Source organism: Argentina anserina, chromosome 3, assembly GCF_933775445.1.
Source record: "Argentina anserina chromosome 3, drPotAnse1.1, whole genome shotgun sequence".
In the NCBI taxonomy this organism is placed as follows: domain Eukaryota; kingdom Viridiplantae; phylum Streptophyta; class Magnoliopsida; order Rosales; family Rosaceae; genus Argentina; species Argentina anserina.
The window spans coordinates 4,984,131-5,007,594 of record NC_065874.1 but is presented as its reverse complement, the minus strand read 5'-3'; the positions used below and the strand labels follow the sequence as shown (position 1 = coordinate 5,007,594).

Sequence of the window (23,464 nt, the reverse complement as noted above, 5' to 3'; positions counted from 1 at the left end):
ACAGCCGCACAGGGACCTCAATTCCCCACTTTCCCTCAGTTTGTATTTTCTGAAGTGCCTTTTCTTCTAAACTACTCGAGTTCCCTTTCTCGCAAACGCAAAGTTAAAGTTTAGTTTGATTGTAAGAGGAAAGTTTTGAATCTTTGAACCATGCATGTATTGGGGGTCTTTATTCGCAGTTTATTACAGCCCATTAGCTTCTTAAAAAGTGATAGACCGAAAGCAATTGATGAAGAGAGTGATGATTTGTCTTCAAAGTTTGAAACTTGTTACCGTCATTTCTTCACCGTATGGATCAAGTATGACGCAGTAGAAGTATGGAGGGTTTACTGGCAATAAACCCGAAAAGTAATAAATGGATATAAAATGAAGAATCTTAGAGATAAACTCTAGAATCTACTAGAAAATAAGAAAACTCTTGTTTAATTGAATAATAATAAGATAGATCGTCTACACTCATTTCCTTAAATACTGATAAAACAAACCATAGGTCAATTAACAATTAAGCCTAAAAGCCCAATAAATAAAACAAAACAAATCCAAAACAAATTAGAAAAACATAAATTCTGAAAATATATAAAACTGTTGTTTTGAGACCCTAAACGAACTCGAAAACCCGAAAAAACCCACACGTCGTGTCAAGTCAACGAGTTTGACTTTTGAAATTGTTCTTTTCTCGAAAAGATATCATAATAGTCAACCGGATTCTAAATACTAAATCTGCAACTCACCAAACTGCAATTTTATTTACAATTCTGCCACTGATCACCATATTTTGCTTGTTGTGATCAATGAGCCCCTCAATTTCTTCCGCCATATGCTCTACATCAGTAGGTACCTAAAATGATTGCAAGTTACGCAATACAGAGCTTTGCGACTATCGACCTAGAACCGAGCTAGTTAATTGATTGCTTAAGATACTGTCTGAACCAGAACGTAATCTCAATCGGGTCCCTAATTAATCACCACCAAGCATATTACCGCAAAAACATATATAATGAGCAAATTGGTATATATGTCAAACTGTCAACTCCACGTTGTCTGAACTGCGTGAAGATTTTGAACTCGACGCCTCATTTTCAAAGGAGATTTGTACTAATCAACTACTAACTAATTATGTTATGAGTTATGACTACTAAGGGCCTAGGGCCACAAATGTTAATTTGACATAAACATAATCAAACCAACTCGTCTGGCTAGATTTAAGTAGCGGAAAGAATCTATCGAATGCATGCAGCAAAAAATCAATATGTTAGTTTCAATTTATATAGATCTTTTCGGGGAAGGTTGAGTGGTTTAGGGTTTCAGATTTGAATGGCTCGGGCTGATATCTCAACTCGCTTGTGGTATGCTAGTTCGAGCTTTCAGGTTGTATTCTATATACCAGGAGAGAAACTGCCTTTCTTGCTTATGGTCTCATCGGAGTGTCTACTCTGCCGTAGTGATCCGTAGACCCCCGTAGTCACTTATGGTATTGGAAAAGCTAGCCTCAGCCTTCCTGATTAAGAGCCGTCAGATCGGCTAGTATTTCGTCCTAGTCTCGTAGATGCCTTCAGGCGGCTCTCAAATGTCTCAAATGTCTCAATTTATATTAATTTTATGTTATATTTGGTGCAAAAGTGAATCGGTGTGGATCACACCGTTGGTTTGAACCCAGTATAACAAATGAATATAGTCGTGGTCATCGGTGATGAGTGAAGAAGACTGAAGAGAATCGTTTGACAATGTTGGATGGTGACTTGGGGCAAGTTTCATACGTCGACATTTTGTTTTAGACCTTTCTGTTTTCATTTTGCTATAAAAGTTTAGAGAGGGAGACTAAACACGATCAAAAGCCTGTATACAATACTAAACAATTTCCTGCATTTTCTTGACACTTGACTTTAAATTTTGAATGATTATGAGACCGTAGCTTTCGATTGACACTGAGTTGAGGAAGATAAACGGTTATTCAGCTACACCAAAAAATATATGCATCTTTGAATTTGAGTGTGTTCCTCGAGCTTGCATGTCATTCAAAGAGCTAATGTACAAGGAACATTGTGTTAGATAAATATTGTTGCTATAGCGTAGACTTATAATACGATAATCAGACTCAGCGTAACATAATGTTCCTTGTTGTTATGAAGATATTGAATGGCTGTACGTACTCCTTGTTCTTCATTCATATAAAGTTTAATTTATTGTATTGAATTTTTGTTCGTCATTTTTTCACTAGTTCTAAAGTCATGATTTGTTATATAGTATCACTCAAACCATTTTAATCTTGCTTGGAAAATGATTCTGGACAAAATCTCACCATTTGTGAAAAATTTTACCTATACATTATGCATGTAGGTTTTACAAAACAATAATCAGTACGTACGTACGTGGGACGTGGCCAGATGACTACACTACTTGATCAGATGATGGAAGCACTGTGCATAAGCTTACCTTCATCTTTGCTATCTCCTCGAGCTGTTTTCTCCAATATTTGGTGATGAGGATAGAAGAACTGAAACTTAGGTTCATTGTCGCCACTAACATAAACCACTCTAAAAATGTCATACTTGATATCAATAGAGTAGGTCTCAAAATAAGGGAGCAGTAACTTTCTTTGGTCCGAGCTCAGAATCCACGAGTAGCAATATTGAAGAGACTTCCACACGTAAAAAGAAGCAACGCTTGGCTTGGTTTGGCATTTGAAACAAACCCCAGATCTCACGCCTTCCATCTTGTGGAAACCAGACTTGAAGAGAGCTGAGCATGCATAAGAGATATCGTTAACATCAGCGGCACCATTGAAGGATGCGACACTCAATGAGACTGTGTCGCCGGTGCAGAACTTTGCCGCACAAGACCCGTCTCTTGATTCTCCTGCATAGGCATCGAAGAAGGTGTGATCGACCAAGATCGCCTTTGTAGATAGGTTCGAGAGCATTGAGAGCTGCATAGTAGAAATAATGGTTATAAGAAACAGTTAATTAAATTTATTTTTAGCAGTCGATATTGTAATCGTATATATATGCAGACCATTCTTATAATGTGCTAGTGTTCCATGACTTTCACCGACCCACAGTTCAATCCATGTTATATATGTAATATATACTTGTTTCGGTTTAACGACTTAGACTATGTGTGATCGTGGAAAAGTGATATCCGCCCTGAATTCATATCAAGTTCTAGTTTTCTTCCAATTATAAGGTACGCGATTGATTTTGATACAGAAACTTCTTCCTTCTGTAGTTTAAGTAATTATGAGTTTACTTTTGATAATCCTCCCCTCAACTTCAATCAGTGACTGCCCGAATTCAAGTTTAACCATATAGTTTCTTAATTAAGACAAGCATATATAGCATCCTATCATCGGAGATTTATGTACACAAAAACATACATGTAATTGAGTAATTCGTAGATACAGCTAATTACTCTGAACAACAATAACAACTACGTACAATAGCTAGCCGGCCAAGACACGAGAATTTGTATATTAGGAAGACTTACAAGGCTTGCAGTCAAGGATTCCTTATTTTCGGAAGATCTCTTCAGCCATGCTCCAAACCATATGATCTGATCAAGTGCAAACAAGAAACTCAAATCAAATTATCGATCAACGAACTTAATTATAAAAAAACAATTCAATCTACAAAAGGTAAAAGAAAAAATATGAATAGCTAAACCCTACGTGGCTACGTACCATATTTCCATGGATGCTCTGCAAGATAGAACTCTGAACACAACCAAGAGTCTCGGTGCACAAAGAGAATTTCTTTAACCCAGCAAGAAGCTCCTCAACGTGTACTACTGTTGGCCTAAACACAAAGATACTTATATCTAAGTTCCTATTGTTGAACGGCATAAAGCATGCCATAAGATCTCTCTCTTCTCTTTAGCTTTTCTTCTGTGGTTCTTTTCTGGTATCAAAAAGTTTGTGAAAACACTGGAAACTGGGTTTTTTTTTGAATGGAAACTGGGTTGTTTATATATATGGGATGGTTAGAAAGCTCGAGAAATGAAGCATTAAGAATTGAGTCGTTTGGAAATTGGTTTGGTCTTGTTTGGCTTCTTTTGAAACCGAGATAATGGGAGGCTGAAGAGATATACTAAAGAAAAGAAAACGGAAGCAAAATCATGCAGTTGTTGTTGGTCTTGTGGATGCTTTGACTCTTTCTAGATGTTGAGTTTCTGTCTCCAATTATAGGGAATACAAATGAAACTAAACAAGAAGACAATGTGATTAGATGAACATTACATTTGTCTTGGGTAATTGGAAGTTATCAAGTCTTTATGTGGCCGGAGGGAGAAGAAGCAAGCCCTAATGACATACAACAACATTACTATAGTCATCAATTACAGTCAGTCATGGCAAATAAATTGTATTTTGGGTCAAGAAATTTCACATCTCATGTTTGTGATATTGATTTATACCTTGTTTGACTCATTACACGCAAAAGAATTCAAGACTAGCTATCATGTTAGCGTTATGATGAGTTCATTCCACACAAGAAAGTGATTTGTTATGTTCAAGCAAGAATACCATGCATGTATACTGATTGCCTAAAAGTTCCATCTTCAGACAAATACTGGCAGTTTGGCAATACACACATTCGTCTTATGGTATGATCAATGATTATAGGACAACAAATTTTGCATAATATTTCATCGAGATATCAATTAGGTGAATTTTCAAACCCTCGGTGATAATGCGAGGCATCATAGGCAATGAGTTACGTCTTGATAGGGCAGAGGAAAAAGGGTGGGAGTCAAGACTGCTGGTGGTCCTTGGATTGCCACCCCAAAGAGAAAGATGGTGAGCAGAGAAATCTTATCCCCTCCTTTTTTCCATAATGTTGATTAATTTGGTTTCAAGAAAATTCATAGTCATCGTATTTAAAAAAAAAAAAATTCATAGTCAAGAAAGAAACAATGGGTATTGACCAGTCAACCATAGGTTTATTCACCAAAACCAAACCACCACAGAAAATTAAACCTATAATCTAATCTAATCTAGAATAAGATGCTCATGACAGTCTCTTCTGTCCAGATTCCTTAAGCTTTATAAAAGCACCATGCTTCCACAGTTGCACTGCTTCTGCACTAGTGCACTGTTCCACACTCCCACAGCTACCGAGAGGCCGGTGGCCAATGCCACAGTAACTATTTTATCAGAGCTACTCATTACAGGGTTATTCAGTCTTCTGGATAATTAGAACTCCATATACGAGAGGTGATATAATTCATTGTATCATGAGAGACGTACGTGGTGACACGTTGATCAAGGACTACATTGAAACAAAGACTGTGGTAGCTACCGTCTGAAATTTCAATACTACGGAAAACTATATATTAGTTTAGCTTCTTATTTGTTCACATGACAAATTTGAATATGGGATGATGAGAATTTGAGTGAAATACTGTAACTGGAGTATAGGGGTAAGCAATGCATGCTTATAATGGTCAATCTTCACCTGCTCACCTGCTACAACATTCATGTTGTACAAGTAGATAAACAAATTGAATGTGCGTCCAAATTTATATCCACTCTTTCAAAAAACAGTGCATCATTTCTAAAAGTACAACAATGCTCAGTTGCTCACAACAATACAAGTTTTCTTAAAGCAAAAAATGGGTTTGGTAACAAAATGCTGCCCTAGTCCTTCATTGTAAAGTTGTATTACCCCTTCAGACAAGGTTTGTATACTGTGAACGTCAATAATATGGCACCTACTTCTTCCCATCAAAATGGGTTGAACACTGTATAGTATGTATCATCTTAATACACGATTACATCAACCTGCATATAACAACTGATGAAAAGAGGAATAGTCTTCCTTCAAAATCTAGTTGATACTTAAATAGAAAATATGAAAATAGATGATGCCAACAACTTGCATAAGTACCCCAAAATTCTACAATTACCAGATGGAATTGATATATAATTCTGAACTCTAATTATACATGTACAAAGTGCTAAATGCTCATGCTGACACAATCAAGTAGAAGAAAATTTAAGAATGTGTACACACCTTATCATAGGTCTAGGGGCACTCTCAAACCATCATGCGCAAGCTGCACAGGTATGCCTTCCCTGTGCAAACAACAAAAGAAATCCACCATCATGTTTTTTTATTTCTTTTGGAGAAGAAATCCAACATAATGTTATTTAACAGATATGAAGATGAACAATAATGCCATAGTATTGACTACTGAAACTATCATCCAATAAGAAGCAAAGTGACCATAATTCATACCGCTTAGACCATTCCACAAGAAATTCATTGTCCTTCTGGTGGTCAAACTCATGAGTCATTCCAATTAACAGGGCCCGTTTAGGACAAATCCTCTTTACAGCTTCTAGAGTCTGCAAAAGTTTTAGTCATGTAACCCGAGCAACATTTGATTATAATTTATAAGCAAGGTGATGTTTATTTCAGTATATAAACCCAACCTGTGGGAAGCAAAAGTGAGTGTTATGGGATCCATTCTGCAGTGAAACAAGGCAAAGAAGATTACGAACAAAACAGAAGTCTTTTTGAACAAAGCAAGAGTAAGCAGGAACAAGAACAACAATTGAGAGTAAACTGAGTGACGACAATATCGGTGATAAGTTATAGATGCAGATTAATGAGAATGACTGCTATTACCACCCTCAGACTACTCGCTTCGCCAACTTGCGGACATTTCCTGATTCAGTGTTGGATACATAACCTAGAAGGGGATAATACTACGGGAAACAAGCAAATTTCCAAAATGGGTTGGCTAAAAATACATTTTCACTAATCGATATCAATGCAGAATAAAGAACTCTGAATGTGAAAACAGTTTTTTCCAACCGCAAATACTCATTCCACCATCATCAAAATGAACTTTTATTAAAATTTCAGTGCATAAAACCTAAAAGGAGAAGATGTTGTGGCAGCACTAGGCTTTCCTTGCAACAAAGTATGAAGCTTGAGGGGGTGTAGTGTTATATATGTGTATGCACAATATCAATTCTTATGGATGTAGTCACCAAGTTGTTCTACACCTCAATATTCACTAATGTGCAAATGTGAATTCCAGCAACTTATCAATAGTATTAAGATGGACGACATACTTTACCATCGACCCCACATTAGAGTTGAAATAAAGTTGAAAACTCGTTAATATGACCAAAAAATATTGAAGATGGACGATATGATTTACCATTAAACCCAAATTTGTGTGAGAATTAAAATGATATTTATAGTTCATCAGCCTAAGCAGCACATGACTGCAAATATTGAAACAGACTTTCTACCGAGTCCTGACCTTGTATAATGTGTCCAAGATAAGAAGATCCAACTGCCCACCACCATCTTTCGAAATCACTGCAAAAATTACTTTACAACATAAGTTACCCCTTTTTTGGTCTATATAAGCAGGCAATAATGATGAAATTAGCAGGTTATTTCAGCCCCTTATGATAACATCAACTTTAATTTCCTTGCCCAATGCATAAACAGTACCCACTTATTCTCAAGATTCATCTATCTTCCCCCTCAACAAATCAACTATAAAGTATAAACAAATACACATTACAGTGTATATGCCTTAAGTAAGCAGCATTCAATTCGTCAATTACAATTTACCCCCTCATCTGGATATTTCTGTCAACCTATTAATAGTATCAGGTTTCTGTGACTAATTAATTAAGCCAATCATTGACATGTGAAGATTGAAAATATTCATTAATAGTATCAGGATTATCAGTGAAGTAATCAACACTCACACTGCTCAGTGCTTGGAAGAAAACGCGACACGTCAGATATATAAGCTATTCGTGACTGGTCACCAAATAGATAACCCAAGCTGACATAATCTTCCCCATGCATCACCTACAATTGAGTAACAGTAGTGAAAACTAGAGAAACAAGTAGTATGTTTGTACCACGACGCACAAAGATTTGAGGGCACTAACTGGCAAAGGAACGAACTGTAGGCCTGATGCAACAAAAGGTGTTTCACAACAATCCTCAATTAGCCTCCAGTCCAGTTGTGTTACACGTCTGACTTCTTGGCCCTCCTTAAGTTTCTTCTGAACCAGGTAAGGGAACTTCACCGCAATGCTATTCAATGGTACAGCAGTACAGCACACAATAAGATGGACTACAATTTACATTGTAGAAAAATTTTAGTAAAAAAAAAAATGCAAGCTGATAAACCTGAAATAGTTTTTCCTGAGATTATTGCTAACCAGACAAATTTACAATGTACATTCTGTTCATGCCATGCAATTCATTTTATATGACATAAACTTTGTTGATCTTTGCTTAAATACCCACTAGTCACATAACTGTGTGTCTATAATGTCTACATGTACACTCCCACACATACAAGTTAACAACAAAAAGAAAACTTATGCAAGTTCTATAAATTGAAGCTTCAAGTCACCGCATTAGCATGAGAACACTATGACTCATGTTGCCATGAAAAGTCTATGACGGTGTAGGGTTTAGGAAGGACATCCAAAGCAATGGCAGAGTAGGGTCAATTTCCAGACTGATATGTACTCAAGCTGATAATAACCGGATAAGTAGCTACATGAATAATAAAAAGATCCCACATTGGCCATATGAAACAATATTTTCTGCAGAATTATAGAATACCCAATACTCCTATTGGAAAGGGGAAGCTCTATCTGTTTCTTTAAAAAACAATTCCTAGAATATAATAAACTTAGGTCACACTAAACACACGAAAACAAGAAAATCCAGGTTCACACAAAATGTAGTACCTCTCCATCGCAAATTGAGTAAGGTAGATAGGAGTTGGATCAATATCATTGGTGGGACTAAAAGGTTGAACAGTACGTATATCATCCAGACCAAGAACTGCATCAGCATGCTCATGAGTCAAAACAACCTGCGGGCCGATAACAAAATCAGTATGCATACTCAATCATTAAACAAACTCGGATACTTTACAGCATCAATACAATCATTAAAGGCACAGTTTTTCGACAAGCATTGTCAATCCAACTATCTGATCATACATTCACTTCACATTAACACTAATTCCAGCACACAAATCAGACATTTCTCAATCACAATGTTATGAATTTTAAATAAGAACAATGATTTCGATTTTCGTAACTATCTACAAGTAAAAAGGACTCACAGAATCAACTCTAGGAATCTTATAGCGAGTGAACCACCGCAGCACTTGCTCCCTGAACGTCTTTCCCACATCGACCAACACATAGCTGTGCTCGCCGTCGCTCCGGCGATAATCGATCAGCAGCGACGTGTTGCACCTGCAAGTAAATCCGGCCGATCAGCTTTCTCGGCAATTAAAAACCGCTGAAATGCGGCCGATCTGAGCCGGCCTTGATCGCGTACCTGTAATTAGGGTTTCGCTCAGGCGGAAGCGACAGCGCCTGAGAGCAGACGCGGCAGGGCGGATCGGAGGGCTGGATGAGGCACATTGCGTTGGGGACGGCGCTGGAGCATCCGGTGCCGATGAATATCAGCGCCGATCGGGCATCTCCGCCGACGGCGGCGGTGCAGGTTCCGTTCTCTGCCGCCATTTGGATTTCAGTCTCGGAGAAAATGAATAGAATTACCTGTGATCCCGCGAAGTGTAACGGTTTTATCGGTTGGGGTTGGCGCGTGTCTCACACCCGCCGCGGAGAATTCGGCTTGGGTATTTTAGACTTTTCACGTATCGGCCCAGAGTATATATACAAGGTTATAAACACACTGCTCTGCTTCAGCTTGTGTTTGCATTTTCTGGGTGCGCTCTGCAATGTTGTCTATACGAATGAGAGGAGCAGCTCGGCGGCTCAAGCTTCGTTACACGTGTGAGTCCGCTACCTCTCTTTCTGAGTACCCATTTAGTTTAGTTGAGCTTTCTCGGTTTTTATCGTCGGTTAGTTCAAGAAGCTCCGACCCAAGTTCGGGTTTTTGTTATGAAACTAGGCCTCATTGTGTTGAAAGTAGTGATTTTGATGATTGTAATAGTGGGAATGGTGGTTTTAGGCAAATGGGTAATCGGAATATTGGGCGTGAAAGCCAAAGCTTTAAGCTTTTGGAAGTGTCAGATAGTGAAGAAGGGAATGATAGAGATAGTGATAATGAGGATCATGATTTAATGGTGTGGAGTTCTAATAGGGATTGTGAGGTTAAAGTGAATTTGGGTAGAAGTGAAGGAGGTGGAGGTGAGGAGGAATATAGACACCCTTTGGTGAGAGAGGTGTGTAGGTTGATTGAGCTTAGGACAGAATGGACTCCAAAGTTTGAAGGGGAATTGAGGCACTTGTTAAGGAGCTTGAAGCCGAATCAGGTTTGTGCTGTTTTGAAGTCTCAGGCTGATGAGAGAGTTGCTTTGAATTTTTTTTACTGGGCGGATAGGCAGTGGCGGTATAAGCATGACCCGGTTGTGTATTATGCAATGCTTGAGGTGCTTGGGAAGACTAAGTTGTGCCAAGGTGCTAGGAGGGTTCTTAGGTTGATGGCACGCAGGCGGATTGAGCTTCGGTCTGAAGCTTTTGGTCTTTTGATGGTGTCGTATAGTCGAGCGGGCAAGTTGAGGCATGCGTTGCGTGTGTTGACTTTGATGCAGAAAGCAGGACTTGATCTTGATGTGGCAATGTGTAATACTGCGATTTATGTTTTGGTGAAGGGTAATAAGTTGGAGAAGGCGTTGAGGACCTTGAAAAGGATGAAGCTTATTGGGATTGCACCAAATGTTGTCAGTTATAATTGTTTGATAAAGGGGTATTGTGATATGCAACGTGTAGAAGATGCACTTCACTTGCTGGATGAAATGCCGAACAAGGGTTGTAATCCTGATAAAGTTAGTTACTATACTGTGATGGATTTCCTTTGTAAGGAGAAGAGGGTCAAAGAAGTGAGGGACTTGATGGAGAAGATGATCAACATTGGTGGGTTGTTACCAGACCAGGTTACTTATAATAATCTTGTCCATGTGCTTTGTAAGCATGGGTATGGTGATGAGGCAATTGAATTTTTAAGGGAAGCTGAAGAGAAGGGATTTCGGTTTGATAAGGTTGGCTATAGTGCTATTGTACATTCATTTTGTAAGGATGGTAGGATTGACACGGCAAAAGAAATTGTTAGTGAAATGTTTTCAAAAGGTTGCGCCCCAGATGTTGTAACCTACACTGCCGTTCTGAATGGTTATTGTCGACTTGGGAAGATGGATCAAGCTAAAAAGATGCTTCAGCACATGCATAAGCATGGTTGCAAGCCAAATACTGTATCATATACGGCCTTATTAAATGGACTCTGTCGTGGTGGGAACTCATTGGAGGCAAGAGAAATGATGAACACGAGTGAGGAAGAATGGTGGACACCAAATGCTATTACTTATAGTGCTCTGATGCATGGATTTCGGAGAGAAGGGAAACTGGTTGAAGCTTGTGATACTGTCAAGGAGATGATTAAAAAGGGATTTTTCCCTAACCCAGTTGAAATTAATCTCTTAATTCAGTCTCTTTGCGAAGAGGGGAAGATGGATGAGGCTAAATGTTTCATGGAGGAGTGTCTAAACAAAGGTTGTGCTGTTAATGTTATCAATTTTACTACTGTTATTCATGGATATTGTCAAAAAGATGACTTGGTGGCGGCTCTGTCATTGCTTGACGACATGTATCTCAGCAACAAACACCCAGATGCAGTAACTTATACAGCAGTGGTCAATGCATTGGGAAAGAAAGGTCGACTACAAGAGGCAGCAGAACTTATTATGAAGATGCTGGGTAAGGGTATTGACCCGACTCCCGTCACATACAGGATGATCATCCACTGGTACTGTAAGATGAATAGGGTGGATGATTTATTGAAATTATTGGAGAAGATGTTCTCTAGGAAAAATTGCAAAACTGCATATAATCAAGTGATTGAGAAGCTTTGTAGATTTGGGAACTTACAGGAGGCTGATAAACTACTGAGTAAGGTGTTGAGAACAGCTTCAAGAAATGATGCTGAGACGTGCCATGTACTTATGGATGGTTATTTACGAAAGGGGATACCTCTGTCAGCATACAAAGTGGCTTGTCGAATGTTCAATCGGAATTTGATTCCTGATTTAAAGTTGTGCGAGAAAGTGACTAAGAGACTGATGATAGAAGGAAACTCCAAAGAGGCAGACAACCTTATGCTAAGGTTTGTTGAGCGTGGATGCATATCAAACCATCATCTGGAAAGCTAAGGAGAAACCTAATGAAGGACAGCTCAAGCCCCTGGTTTGTACTCTAATATTGGTCCATTAAAAAAACGTTGATTATATGCTAATGGAAAATCTTTTGCTCAGATGTTAAGTTATAAGTACTAGAATATAGTTGAGATCAGATAGGACCTCTGTGTAGCATAGGGTAATGAACTCAGGTACATGATCCCATTGAGTGGGATCAAGGTCCTATAACTCCTATTTGTATTAATTTTTTCCTGCATGTCAAGAGGGGAATACCCAGTAACCACAGAGCTCAGTGTTCCTTCTGCAATTACAATTAAGAACTCGGGAAATGTCTGGCCGAAAAGCTGTCAATATATGGAAATATTGTGAAAGGCACAATCCTAGTGCAGACTTTTCAATTTAACTATCTTGGGCCATATCATATCAAAGAAAGCTATGACTCCGGTAATCTGGCAGGTGATTAGTAGCTAATATTTATTGTAGCTAATGTTTTCCTTTGCTTTACACCTCTCTAGGTCGATATTGACGTTACGTGTGTAATTCCTATTCTGCAGACCGGGGGTTGAACAAGACCTGCAAGAGAATCTATAGTGACAGAGGAAGACATTAGTAGATATTGATGGTTGCATCATTATTCCTGTGTTTGGGGGTAAATGTTTGGCAAGATCACCATCCCTATGTATACAGAACTTGGTCTCTCTTTGTGGCCTTGGCTTGCATCTTCTAATGCTCTTTCATGAGCTTCCTACGAATGGTTAGTAGCGTTTTAGTTACTCTGCATAGCTTCTAGCCATTTACCACTTAGTAGTAAAGAAAATATTCCCAGTTAAAGGTCTAATCCTTTCCATTATACCCCCCTCCCTCCAGGATGGGAGCAGAAAGAAGTGTAGATAATGGTAAGGTATATAAAATGACATGTTGTGCTTATGCCAGGTTAATTTCGGTGGACTTCCTTCTAATCAGCTATTTATTGTTTTCTTAAATTATTATAAAAGTGGCAGAATAGATGGAGAAAATACAGCATGGTTTTGAAATCTGAGAGGTTTTGCTTATACCTGCTTAAGAATTATTAGTGGGGGAATTTTCCCCTCTAAGTATGATCCATGTGACACCTGTTACCATTGTCTCGTCTATTATTGTTTAAATGGGAAGTATACTGTATAGTACTACGATGTTTGAGTGCAGCACTTAGCGGTTTGTATCTTGCTTGGAATATAGCATTCGTCCATTTCGGAAAGATGTGAAGAAAAGAGCAATGAAAAGTTGGAGCAATGGAAACGGTGGGAAATATGTTGTGGGGTTTTATCTTTCATGAATAGATAAAAAGGATGTCTTTGTGTTGAAAGCCACCGTATGGGAGAACATGTCTGCTTTGTGGCCAAGCCATTTCCAGCCAAAGAATGTACTGTTGCTTGCTTGCTGCTGAAGATCATCATTCTAATGTGTGAGTATCTCTTCTTACCCATGTGATCTATCTATAAATTCCTTTCTCTTGCTTTACTATGATATTGCTGCACTGATGTGGGCACAGAAAGTAAATACTCGTTTCGGAGCCAATTTTTGTGGGCAGTATCTCCTGCCATGTAAAATATCTGAGACAGAGTCCTTTCTTGTTGGAAGCTTATAGTCATATTTGGATGTTTCACATTGGCATGTAGAACATTCAGTTGTGAATGGTCTGTTTATGCCCAAGAAAGAGAAAGCAAGAACTTGGATTCTAAGGATCCAAAGTGAATGTCCTCAATTTGTTTCTTGTATCACTTTCTTGAGTTTATTACTAGCACAGGCCGGCATTTTCTGCTTAGCTAGTATACCATGTCTCTAATAATAATATATAACTATATGACTATGTATAGTTATTTTTTCGATTACTACTGTGAGAAAGAAGAACAAATTGATTCTTCAGATATTTTATAGCACTATAATTTTTTTTGAGATTCAGTGAAGCTTGAATGTTTAATGGTATTGTGCCTTTACCCCACCTTAATATCAACAATGGATTGAAAGGGGCGGTTCATAGACACCAACTGAAGAATCGATTTGTTCTTCTTTCTCCCATCTTCATCAAGTTGTTTTATATACTCACCAGAACATGCTCCTTTACCCCACCTTAAAATGCAGGTGCAGACTGTGCAGTATAGCAGCTCCATCACACCAAATAAAGAAGGTGGAGCATTCTTTGAGATGAAGATATAATTTATTTTTCTCTATTATTGACATATCTCAAGTTGCCATTACTGATGGAATTTCTCTTTGTTGTCTCCAGGCCCTCTCCTTTTATGCTTTATTAGCACTGAACATATAAAGCAAGATGGCATCAAATTTTCCTCTCTGTGATTCATAATTATAATTTCTAGAAAGATTGATGATTCTCACTGTTGTAAAGTGAAGAGGTGAAGCACAAATTTTTTGTTATGAATCAACTTGTGGCATGCTCGTGTCTCCTTCTGAGGTATCAGTCTTCCTTTCCCTCCACCTGCCCTCTTAGCACTTTATCAGTACCACACTACCACCAAATAGCTGCAATCATTGGAGAGATGGAAATATATCTTTGTAAATCACTTTGCTTAAGGCTCAAACCCCTTCACTGAGAGGTGTATATCTTTAAATTTTATATATGGTAAGCTCTGAAGCATGTCAGAAATGGTTGGGGACAAGTTTTCCTGCAGATATATCTTGTACAGTATAACCGTTGTCTGGTCTTGGTCATATCAGCAATATCTGGGGTAACGAATATATAGAGTTTTAATCTTTTACTTTTTGACCGAAATTGATGGATATGTGAATTCCTTACTTCTTTTTTTGTTACATTTAGTCGTAAGAATGGTTGAGGCAAGAGTTTTCTACATCTACTCTGTTGCCTAACACCTTAAGCGATTGCAACTTGCAACTTCAAGCATTACACATACCCGCATCAAGGAATAGGGAGCCTTATGCAATGGAAACAAGCTTTAGACCCATTCCTTGGAGAATAATGCTAGTTGTGTAAGACCTCAGTTGGCCATCTAATAGAAACTGAAAATTAAGCAAAAGAGCTAGCCCCTAGCTCACTTCCAGTGCTCAGGCTAGTATGCATTCTTTACACTTTTTGTTGGGGGAACCTCTCAAAGATTTAAGAATGGTTGAGGCAACGGTGTTCCACCTCTATTCGACTTTTCTGGTTACCAGGAAATTGAAACTAATTCACTCATCTTGTACAATGTCTACATTTTGCAATCACCGGCGAACTACATTATCAGGTAGCTTTCATAAAGATTAGACCCCAAGGGCGATGATTATATCAAGAGGCTTGTATTTCTCCAAAATGAAGGAAGAATTTCTCAATCAGGCCAAAGGTCTCATTTTCAGAAAGATTATGGCTGATACAATTTAGTTGGAATGTAAGCAAAAGAACCAAACTTGATTTGCCGACTTTACTGATAGGGAACATAGCGTGTTATTTGTATTCGCTTCAGTTATCAACTTTCCATTATTAGTGATTTCTTCACCTGTACCTTTTCCATTTATACACCAAAGATTATATGTTCTAACCTACTCTAGCTTGTCACTCATCAAGAAAAATAACCTACTCTTGTCACCACAGCAAGAAGAAACAAAATTTTGATGGCGAATGAAAGTATTGATCACCCACCAACTGGCCTTTTTCAATTTCAATTTAAATTTAAGCTTACCTTTTACTATGTCTGAATTCCATTGCTTAATCAGTGGCTTTCAGAATGAGACCTTCAAACTTCAATTCAAACACCGAATGGAGACTTTCACATGCCCCTCAAGATAATCTTTGGAAACACTAATTTGGATTATGTAAACCAATCGTTTGGACTTTGTTGTAAGGACCCTTTCTCAAGAGAAACTAGCTAGCTAGCTAGCTAGATAAGCAAGTCTTGAAGTTTCCATGTATTATGAAGTGCATATTATGCATGGAATAATGCCAATTCAAGTTGAAGCAAGGTAGACCCAATTGAATTTTTTAAAGCTCTCATAATGCGGATCATGAAGTTACTGTACGTTAATTACGTAAATATATTTTGTTTGTTTTTTCTCCTAGAAGGGTTCGATTGAAGCAACTACAGCCGAAACAACTTCATTTAGTAATCAATATCGAAAGATCCATATAACTGATGAACATGCAAACAAATAGGGGCTATCATCTTATTTGATTCTTATATATGAAATGCAAATCATGAAGCATCTACTCGATTAAGAATAACATATGAAAACTACCCAACATGGTTACATGAAACCTTGACATCGAAATTAATCGAGTTTCATTGTCAAATAAGGTTAATTAAGCGTCTCAATCATTGAAGGAGAAAATACAAACACAGTGAAACAACAAACACAAAAAACCTTAATTAGCAGTGAATAATGAAGATCTGGACATGATCTGTGTGGGGACGATGAAGTAAAAAATGTACCAAAAGAAGACAACATGATTTAATTAGCCAAACCATCTTTCCAGGTAAGCAATAATAATGCTATATCCCCAGTCCTTCATGTTTCATAATCGCATTTGCATTATGCACATTTCAATCATCACAAACCCACTAACCCTATAAAATTAAACACTCCCTTGTGAAACAAAGTTGATCACTTTTGTTTTTGTTCAACCAAAAAAGTCGATCACTTTTGTCACAAAGTTAACTTTGTTCTTCATCACCCTCTATATATACAAACCCCAACTCATTATCTTTCACTGTACATAAATTTCCATGGATGATTCCTGGCGCATGCGCATGGGAATGCCGAGCGTTCCCGGCCGGCACTCCGGTGCAGACCGAACCTCGACGCGTTCGGTATTCCCCGCCTATTCGGGGGCCGCCAAAATTTTTGAAGCGGACGTCGACTTTGCCGACGTGTTTGGGGGTCCCCCACGTAGCGTTCCCCGCCAATCTACCGGCTGCTCCACTTCGTCGTTCTTTGAGGAGATTTTCCGGCCGGTGGTCGTATCTACATCTGAAAAGAGCGGCAGGAGCTTGCCGGAGTTCAGGATTCCATCGAGGAGTGCGGGTTTCTATAGTGATATCTTTGGATCGGACGACGAGTTCCAGCGGAGGTCTAGAGAGCGGTCGAGGCCGAACTCTGTGGCCAAGTCGAATTCATCTTCGGTGCTGAGCTCGGAGGAGCTGAGTCCTCTCCGACCGGTCATCCGCGATGACGTGGCGTTGTCGTCGTTTGCTTCGAAGCTCAGGTACGTACTTACCCAGTGACTATTAATTTCGCGGCAAAGTTTCATATTGTTTTCGATTAATCAGTAACTGTTGTTTACTATTATACCCTTCTTCTTGCCCTAAGATTGCGTTTCGTTACTTTGTTAGTCCCTCTTTAATTTTGATAAACGTGCTAAAAGCATTGGGGGTACTTAGGGAAACCAAAGAACAGTGGCGGTTGTCTGTTACCATTTCTGGTCCGTACTAGAAAAGATGACCAGATTGTTCTTTGAGACCCCTTGTCTTTTCCCCACTTATGCATAAATTCATTTTCCATCTTAATCTGATCAGTTTTTTTGTTGTATGCCTTAAAATTATGGGGTTGGCCATTGATTGAGATTAAACATTGGCCATAGTGACTTTGAAGATCACTTACAGTTTGATTTCGAATTAATTAGAGGTCACATGTTTTAGGATTAGGGAGCTAATTTTGTAGTGTGTATGCGTTTTTCTGTTCTTGGGTCTTAATCGAGTTTTCGTTTTGTTAGAAACCGACAGTACGTCGATCTAGATTTTCTTTGGGCAAATTGCGAAAACCATTAGAAGTTAAGGAATCTGATTTTTAATTTTGACAGCCTACCTAAGTCCTTCACTTTCTTGTACTCGAAACCCAGCGAAAATGCCAAAACCATCAATGTCTAGTTGTTACATAAACCTAAGTTTCTTAATTAGCTAGCGAAAAGCCAACTAGCTGTGATGAGTGATCGTTTAAATGTCTTGTCGACATCAATTTAATTTAAGCAAACTGCAAATTTAGCAACTAAGTTCTTGCTTGCCACAGGCCAATAAATGTGAGATGGGATTCATCGACCATGAAGCCCGCCTATAAGGAATCACATTCAGAAAAACAAGGCATACCAGCAGGTGTTAATTGCAAAAGTAACGAAAACACATACGATGAACATACTAGAGCTTCCTACTTTGGGTTCACACGGAAGGCTTTGTCACCTGAAACCATTAGTATCGAACCGAGTTCATTTCGAAGTGTCAAGCTATCCACGGAGGATCTTGAACTACTCAACTCCCCTTCATCGGAAGTCTCTTCGATTTGTCAAGAACATGACTTACATGAGGCCAAAACGGGAATTCTTCATGATCCTGTTTTGCCAGGATTAGAAGTGGAGGTGCAAAAACAAGAAGAACTAGACGATGAAGAAGAAGAAGAAGAAGAAGAAGAAGAAGAAGAAGAAGAAGAAGAAGAAGAAGAAGATGATGATGATGATGATGATGATGATGATGACGATGATGAAGTGATGAGCTCTTATGTGATTGAGATCAATTCTGACCATAGAGAGGGTACATGTGAAGAAGATAACCTTGAAGAAGCAATTGCTTGGGCCAAAGAGAAGTTCCAAAGTTTTAGTGCTTCTGAAAAAGAATCGAACATGACAGCTCATGATCACAACGAGCAGGCCATTGAAATGGATGAAGGTGATTATCTCTGTTAATTTAGGAGAAGAAGAAGAAGATCATTGAGATTCTAGGACCTTATGTTTATTACTTTGTTTTGATGATTTAGGAAGGCCTAACGGGGATGAATGCTCGGATCAACAAAGAGATGCACACGAAATGACTAGAACTTCTGAGGTATTGGCTTTACAAGAATACAAGAATACAACATTAATTCATATTATAATTGAAGTCTCAGAATTGTTTACCTCCTCGAACAATGTAAGGAGAGGATCGGAGAAGCACCAGGTCTGTACGTTATTGAGGTTGTAGGGCGAAATATTCACTTACTTCCCCATCTGTTTGTTTTGCAGGGAGAAGAAAAAACATGGTTAGGTGAAGATGAAAAGCAACATTCAGATAAAGATGTAAGTTCCTTAATTACATTATTATGCACAAGTCAGATATCTGAAGACCAATTATTACATATGAGAATATATAACTTTGTATTTTAAACGAGTTATCCATTTAATGATTGAAAAAAGTTCCATCAATTGCCATATATGTAAGGAAATTAAAGTCCACATCAAGCAGGCCTAATAATGTATATGTATGTAATCTTCTAAAAAAAAAATTTATATGTAAGGAGGCAGCAACGATCTTAAAACTTTGCAGCGAGTATATAACCTAAGTAGTATCGTTTTCACTAAGATTACAATTTTATACCCGCGCTCAATATTACAGATGGAGCTGGAGTTATTGGATGAAGATGTAAGGTTATGGTCAGCTGGGAAGGAATCAAACATTCGAATGCTTCTTTCAACACTACACCAGGTAAGATTCTTGGAATTCACTTTTTTCAGGTTCAACCTTAGACGATCCAGATGATTGATTGTTTGGTATTGTTGATTTGATCAGATTCTATGGCCCAATAGTGGATGGTATGCAACACCTCTGACGAGCCTAATAGAAAGTTCACAGGTCAAGAAAGCCTATCAAAAGGCAAGGCTATGTCTCCACCCTGACAAACTGCAACAAAGATCAGCAACACCTGCTCAAAAATATGTTGCTGAAAAAGCTTTCTGCATTCTCCAGGTAAAAATATGTACATGCATATGGTTACTACTTACTAGCTTCTTATCAGGATATCAGTTCAAGTAATAATATCATACATTTATACAAAATTAAACAAACACAACATTAATCTAACTGATGGTTTTTGGTTGTAGGATGCATGGTCTCTATTCATCTCCCAAGATGTGTTCATATTTTAGTTGATGATCTCAGCGCTTGGAAGTTTTGACTTTAAGATTGCGATTGAACTATACGTACAAGCAAGCTTTTAGGTATCCATCATATATACTCACAATGTCGATCATGTTTTTCATTCATAGGCTTTGTATATGCGAGATATGTACAATATGAACTGCTATAGTTGGTATTTCTAATCGGTGTAAGATTTGAAGTAATCAACAGTTTTCTAGTACTTACGCCGATTTTACAATTGAAACTTCCGTTTTCTATTTCTTTCGAATTGTCGATCTTAATTTCTTATTGACCAAAAAAAAATCTTAAATTTCTTAAATTCAAAAAGAGAGTAGAAAGAATTGAATCAATTAATCCTAAGCTAGCAACTAGCTTGCTGTTGACGCGATAGCATCTAGCCCTATTGTATTATAAACGTACATGGCATAGCCTCACGTTTGTTGAGAATATGCATCATACATTGGGAATTATGAGACAATCAATCAAAATAGAGGGGTCGTCGACTCGTTGTATTGTATTCAGGTACTGGTGGCAAAAGACACGTATAAATATGGGGCATACAAGATCCCTGGTTTTATTTTGGGAATATTTAGGGTTTGGAAATTAAGCGTCGTCTTTTTGATCATGGCTCTGGCAAAGATCTAGGAGATCGTCTCATCTAGAAGTGGCAAGTGGGCTGAAAAGCCTGAGCCCGATATGGGCCCGGCCCGTTAAAAATTGATCCGGCACTGCCTGAGTCCGTTATTTTAATAGGTCAGGCTGAGCTTAGATATTTTAGCACATGGCCCCAGCCCAGTCCGGATACGATAAATTTATGGGCTTACCCGTTAAACACATAATTTATATTATTTATATAAATATTTAAATAATTATAATAATGATAATTGAATATTAGACCTTTAAATATAAGACTTTTTATAAAAAAAGTCACATTTCATACATCAAATTAGAAAATAGTCAAATAAGGTTTGGAAATTAGAATTTAGTCACCTAATAAGACTTCTTAAATAGTTACCCCTGATTTTTGTAAAAATTACAACGTTGCCACCCACTCTCTCCCAAGAATTCTCCCCATAAAACTAAACTTTCAATTTCTCCACTTTTTTATTTCAAAGCATCGATCTCGTCAATCATCCGGTTTCTCCTTGATCAACAGGCCTTCCGACAGACCTTGACTCCGATGAACAAACCCAGATGATACTCAATGGCGTTGCTCTTCGATGGTCGTCGTCATATTCCCTGGATTTCTGATGAAGATCGAGAAGAGCCACACCAGCCACGCAGCGGCGGAGGTTGATGTTGGAATTGGGTGTGGGCTAAGATTGAGGACATGTGGAGGTTGGCAAGGGGAGAGGTTTGAAGTTGATTTGCGTTGCAGAAGATGCGCTACGTTTTTGGGAATTTCAGTGCTAGCGCGTGAGCCGAATCTGGCATTGGTGGGCGGCGCTAAGGTCTAGTTTGACTCGTGCTTGTACTTCACCAGCGAGATTTAGTGCAATTTGAGCAGAGTTTGGGTGGATAGCATTGTGAGACGTTGACGACGCTTTGCCTAGACGCACGAAGCTGATTCACTATTATCCCCAGAGTAGAGAGATGGCCATGGGTGCCCATAGTATTTTTTTTTGCTTTTCATTTCTTCAATTCTTCATATTTATGTGATTTTGTGAATGCTATCCACTATGTTGATAAAGGGTAGTGTGACTATCAATTTTGTGGGATTTTGTGAAAGGTATGGCTATGTTACAATGATGGTCACACCACCTATCACACTACCTATCACATTACAATGTTTCTGTGATAGGTAGTGTAACATGTAGAAAACTAGTGTGATATGTAGTGTGGTTTTGGGTGTGACATCACATAAATGTCGATATTTGGATCATATAAGTTGATTTGAGAAGTTCAAAATCATATAACAATATACAAAAGTTTGTTATTTCTAGTTATTATTATTATTATTATTATTATTATTATTATTATTATTATTCTTGTCACAACAGTCACATAAAACAATGTGACAGTGGATGTGATAGTTAATGTGATATTGGGTGTGACATGAGGTGCGACAGTTGTTGTGACATCTAGTATGACAATGGCTGTGATAGGTAGTGTGACAGCAAGTGTGACAGCAAGTGTGACAGTGGGTATGATATGTAGCTAGTGTGACACCACATTAATGTCAATATTTGGATCGAATGAGTTGATTTGAGAAGTTTGAGATCACATAACAATATACAAATTAAGGTTCATTATTTCTAGTCATTCTTCTTATTCTTATTCTCATAACATATTCACATAAAAAAAATGTGACAACGGGTATGATAGGCAGTGTGACAGCATGTGTGACAACAATTGTGATAGGTAGTGTGACAACGACTGTGATAGATAGTGTGACAACGGCTGTGATAGATAGTGTGACAGCGGTTGTGATAAGTAGTGTGACATGCCGAGAGGAAATGTATAAATATGCAAAATTATGTTAAAATTCAAAAGAGATTGGTTTGAGTTTGATCAGAATGAAGAGAATAACTAGACCTAGGAAGCCTTGAGCTCCAGTTTTGCCATAATAGCTTGAACCACCACCATGGATGGTGGCAGCCCCTTGCGAGGGTTGTTGTGCCTTGTACGGTGGTCGGTTTGAAGTGGGTATGGTATCAAATAAAAGAGGAGAGAGATATCTTTCCAACGGTACCAACCACGCTCAAATCCATCACCGAGAATTGGTAGCTAAAATTATAGCTTGTATTTGGTGAACATATATAATCGGGTCTTTATGCAAAAAATATATTTAATAATAAATATATACATGCATAGATATGTGATTTTGATTTTTTTTATGTATACAATCATGCATGCAGAAATCTAATGTAATGTTTGGGGTTTTTCAACTAGCCCTCATGTTAAGACAAGTCTAAATGTCTAATGATGAAGCTCATGAGGTTTGATGTGTATTTTGGTTAACTTCTGTTTCACGAAGTACTATGTCTTTATTTAGTTAATATTTGATTTCTGAATTATTCATTTGGTAAATGTAACTTAATTGAAATATTGAACTTGTAGTTTACTTCTTCACTTTTCATCTTTTTATTTTCATTAGACAACTAGGAATGATCAATAAGAATATTAGGTTTTGTAACCGAAATGAAACCGAAACCGAGTGTTCGGTGTCGGTTTTCGGTTAGTGCTCATAAACCGAACCGTTGGTACCCGAGTCCAGCCCTAGGACCGTGTGCCGGGTCGGCTTAATATTTAAGCAAATGGACTAATCTGAGCTCGGTATGAAAAATAAATGAGCCGACTCGAGTACGGCACGAACACAGTTTTAACTCGCTTAAAATAGGCCGAGCCGGCCCAACATGGCCCATTTTTCACCTCTAGTCTCTTCCAATCCGCTTGCCGTCTTCAGGTTATTTATCCTCTTGTGGTCGCATGAAATCTCGAAT

The 23,464-nt window shown here is 38.2% G+C and overlaps 4 protein-coding genes across 7 annotated transcripts; 2 read left to right on the top strand and 2 right to left on the bottom strand.

Annotated features, from left to right (window-relative positions):
* Positions 1-2,239: 2,239 nt before the first annotated feature.
* On the bottom strand, positions 2,240-3,934 carry LOC126788635 (uncharacterized). Its single transcript, XM_050514643.1, has 3 exons — positions 3,677-3,934; positions 3,484-3,549; positions 2,240-2,926 (listed from the first exon to the last, which is right to left on the bottom strand). The coding sequence occupies exons 1-3, from the start codon at positions 3,848-3,850 to the stop codon at positions 2,402-2,404; spliced, it is 765 nt and encodes a 254-aa protein (XP_050370600.1). The 5' UTR covers positions 3,851-3,934; the 3' UTR covers positions 2,240-2,401.
* Positions 3,935-5,448: 1,514 nt separating this feature from the next.
* LOC126787972 (putative hydrolase C777.06c) lies at positions 5,449-9,537 on the bottom strand. Of its 3 annotated transcripts, none has more exons than XM_050513896.1 (10): positions 9,339-9,537; positions 9,118-9,253; positions 8,735-8,862; positions 7,919-8,066; positions 7,730-7,835; positions 7,270-7,328; positions 6,428-6,463; positions 6,231-6,340; positions 6,006-6,067; positions 5,449-5,786 (listed from the first exon to the last, which is right to left on the bottom strand). In XM_050513896.1, the coding sequence occupies exons 1-9, from the start codon at positions 9,524-9,526 to the stop codon at positions 6,010-6,012; spliced, it is 969 nt and encodes a 322-aa protein (XP_050369853.1). In that variant the 5' UTR covers positions 9,527-9,537; the 3' UTR covers positions 5,449-5,786; positions 6,006-6,009. The 3 variants fall into 3 exon arrangements, with proteins under 3 accessions (XP_050369853.1, XP_050369854.1, XP_050369852.1); XM_050513895.1 differs by having other exon boundaries at positions 5,451-5,773; XM_050513897.1 differs by lacking the exons at positions 6,006-6,067; positions 6,231-6,340; positions 6,428-6,463 and having other exon boundaries at positions 5,450-5,773.
* A 204-nt stretch (positions 9,538-9,741) lies between these two features.
* On the top strand, positions 9,742-14,805 carry LOC126787954 (pentatricopeptide repeat-containing protein At1g09900). 2 transcript variants are annotated; one of them, XR_007671312.1, is made up of 4 exons: positions 9,742-12,205; positions 12,711-13,600; positions 14,278-14,323; positions 14,423-14,805. XR_007671312.1 is itself a non-coding variant. In XM_050513874.1 (2 exons), exon 1 carries the CDS (start codon positions 9,745-9,747, stop codon positions 12,169-12,171), a length of 2,427 nt encoding a protein of 808 aa, XP_050369831.1. In that variant the 5' UTR covers positions 9,742-9,744; the 3' UTR covers positions 12,172-12,205; positions 12,711-14,414. The 2 variants fall into 2 exon arrangements, 1 of the variants encoding a protein (XP_050369831.1); XM_050513874.1 differs by lacking the exon at positions 14,423-14,805 and having other exon boundaries at positions 12,711-14,414.
* A 1,924-nt stretch (positions 14,806-16,729) lies between these two features.
* On the top strand, positions 16,730-20,271 carry LOC126786875 (auxilin-like protein 1). The gene is made up of 8 exons (XM_050512839.1): positions 16,730-17,347; positions 18,148-18,538; positions 18,593-18,797; positions 18,886-19,037; positions 19,130-19,183; positions 19,500-19,589; positions 19,674-19,850; positions 19,985-20,271. The coding sequence occupies exons 1-8, from the start codon at positions 16,869-16,871 to the stop codon at positions 20,027-20,029; spliced, it is 1,593 nt and encodes a 530-aa protein (XP_050368796.1). The 5' UTR covers positions 16,730-16,868; the 3' UTR covers positions 20,030-20,271.
* The last annotated feature ends 3,193 nt before the right edge of the window (positions 20,272-23,464 follow it).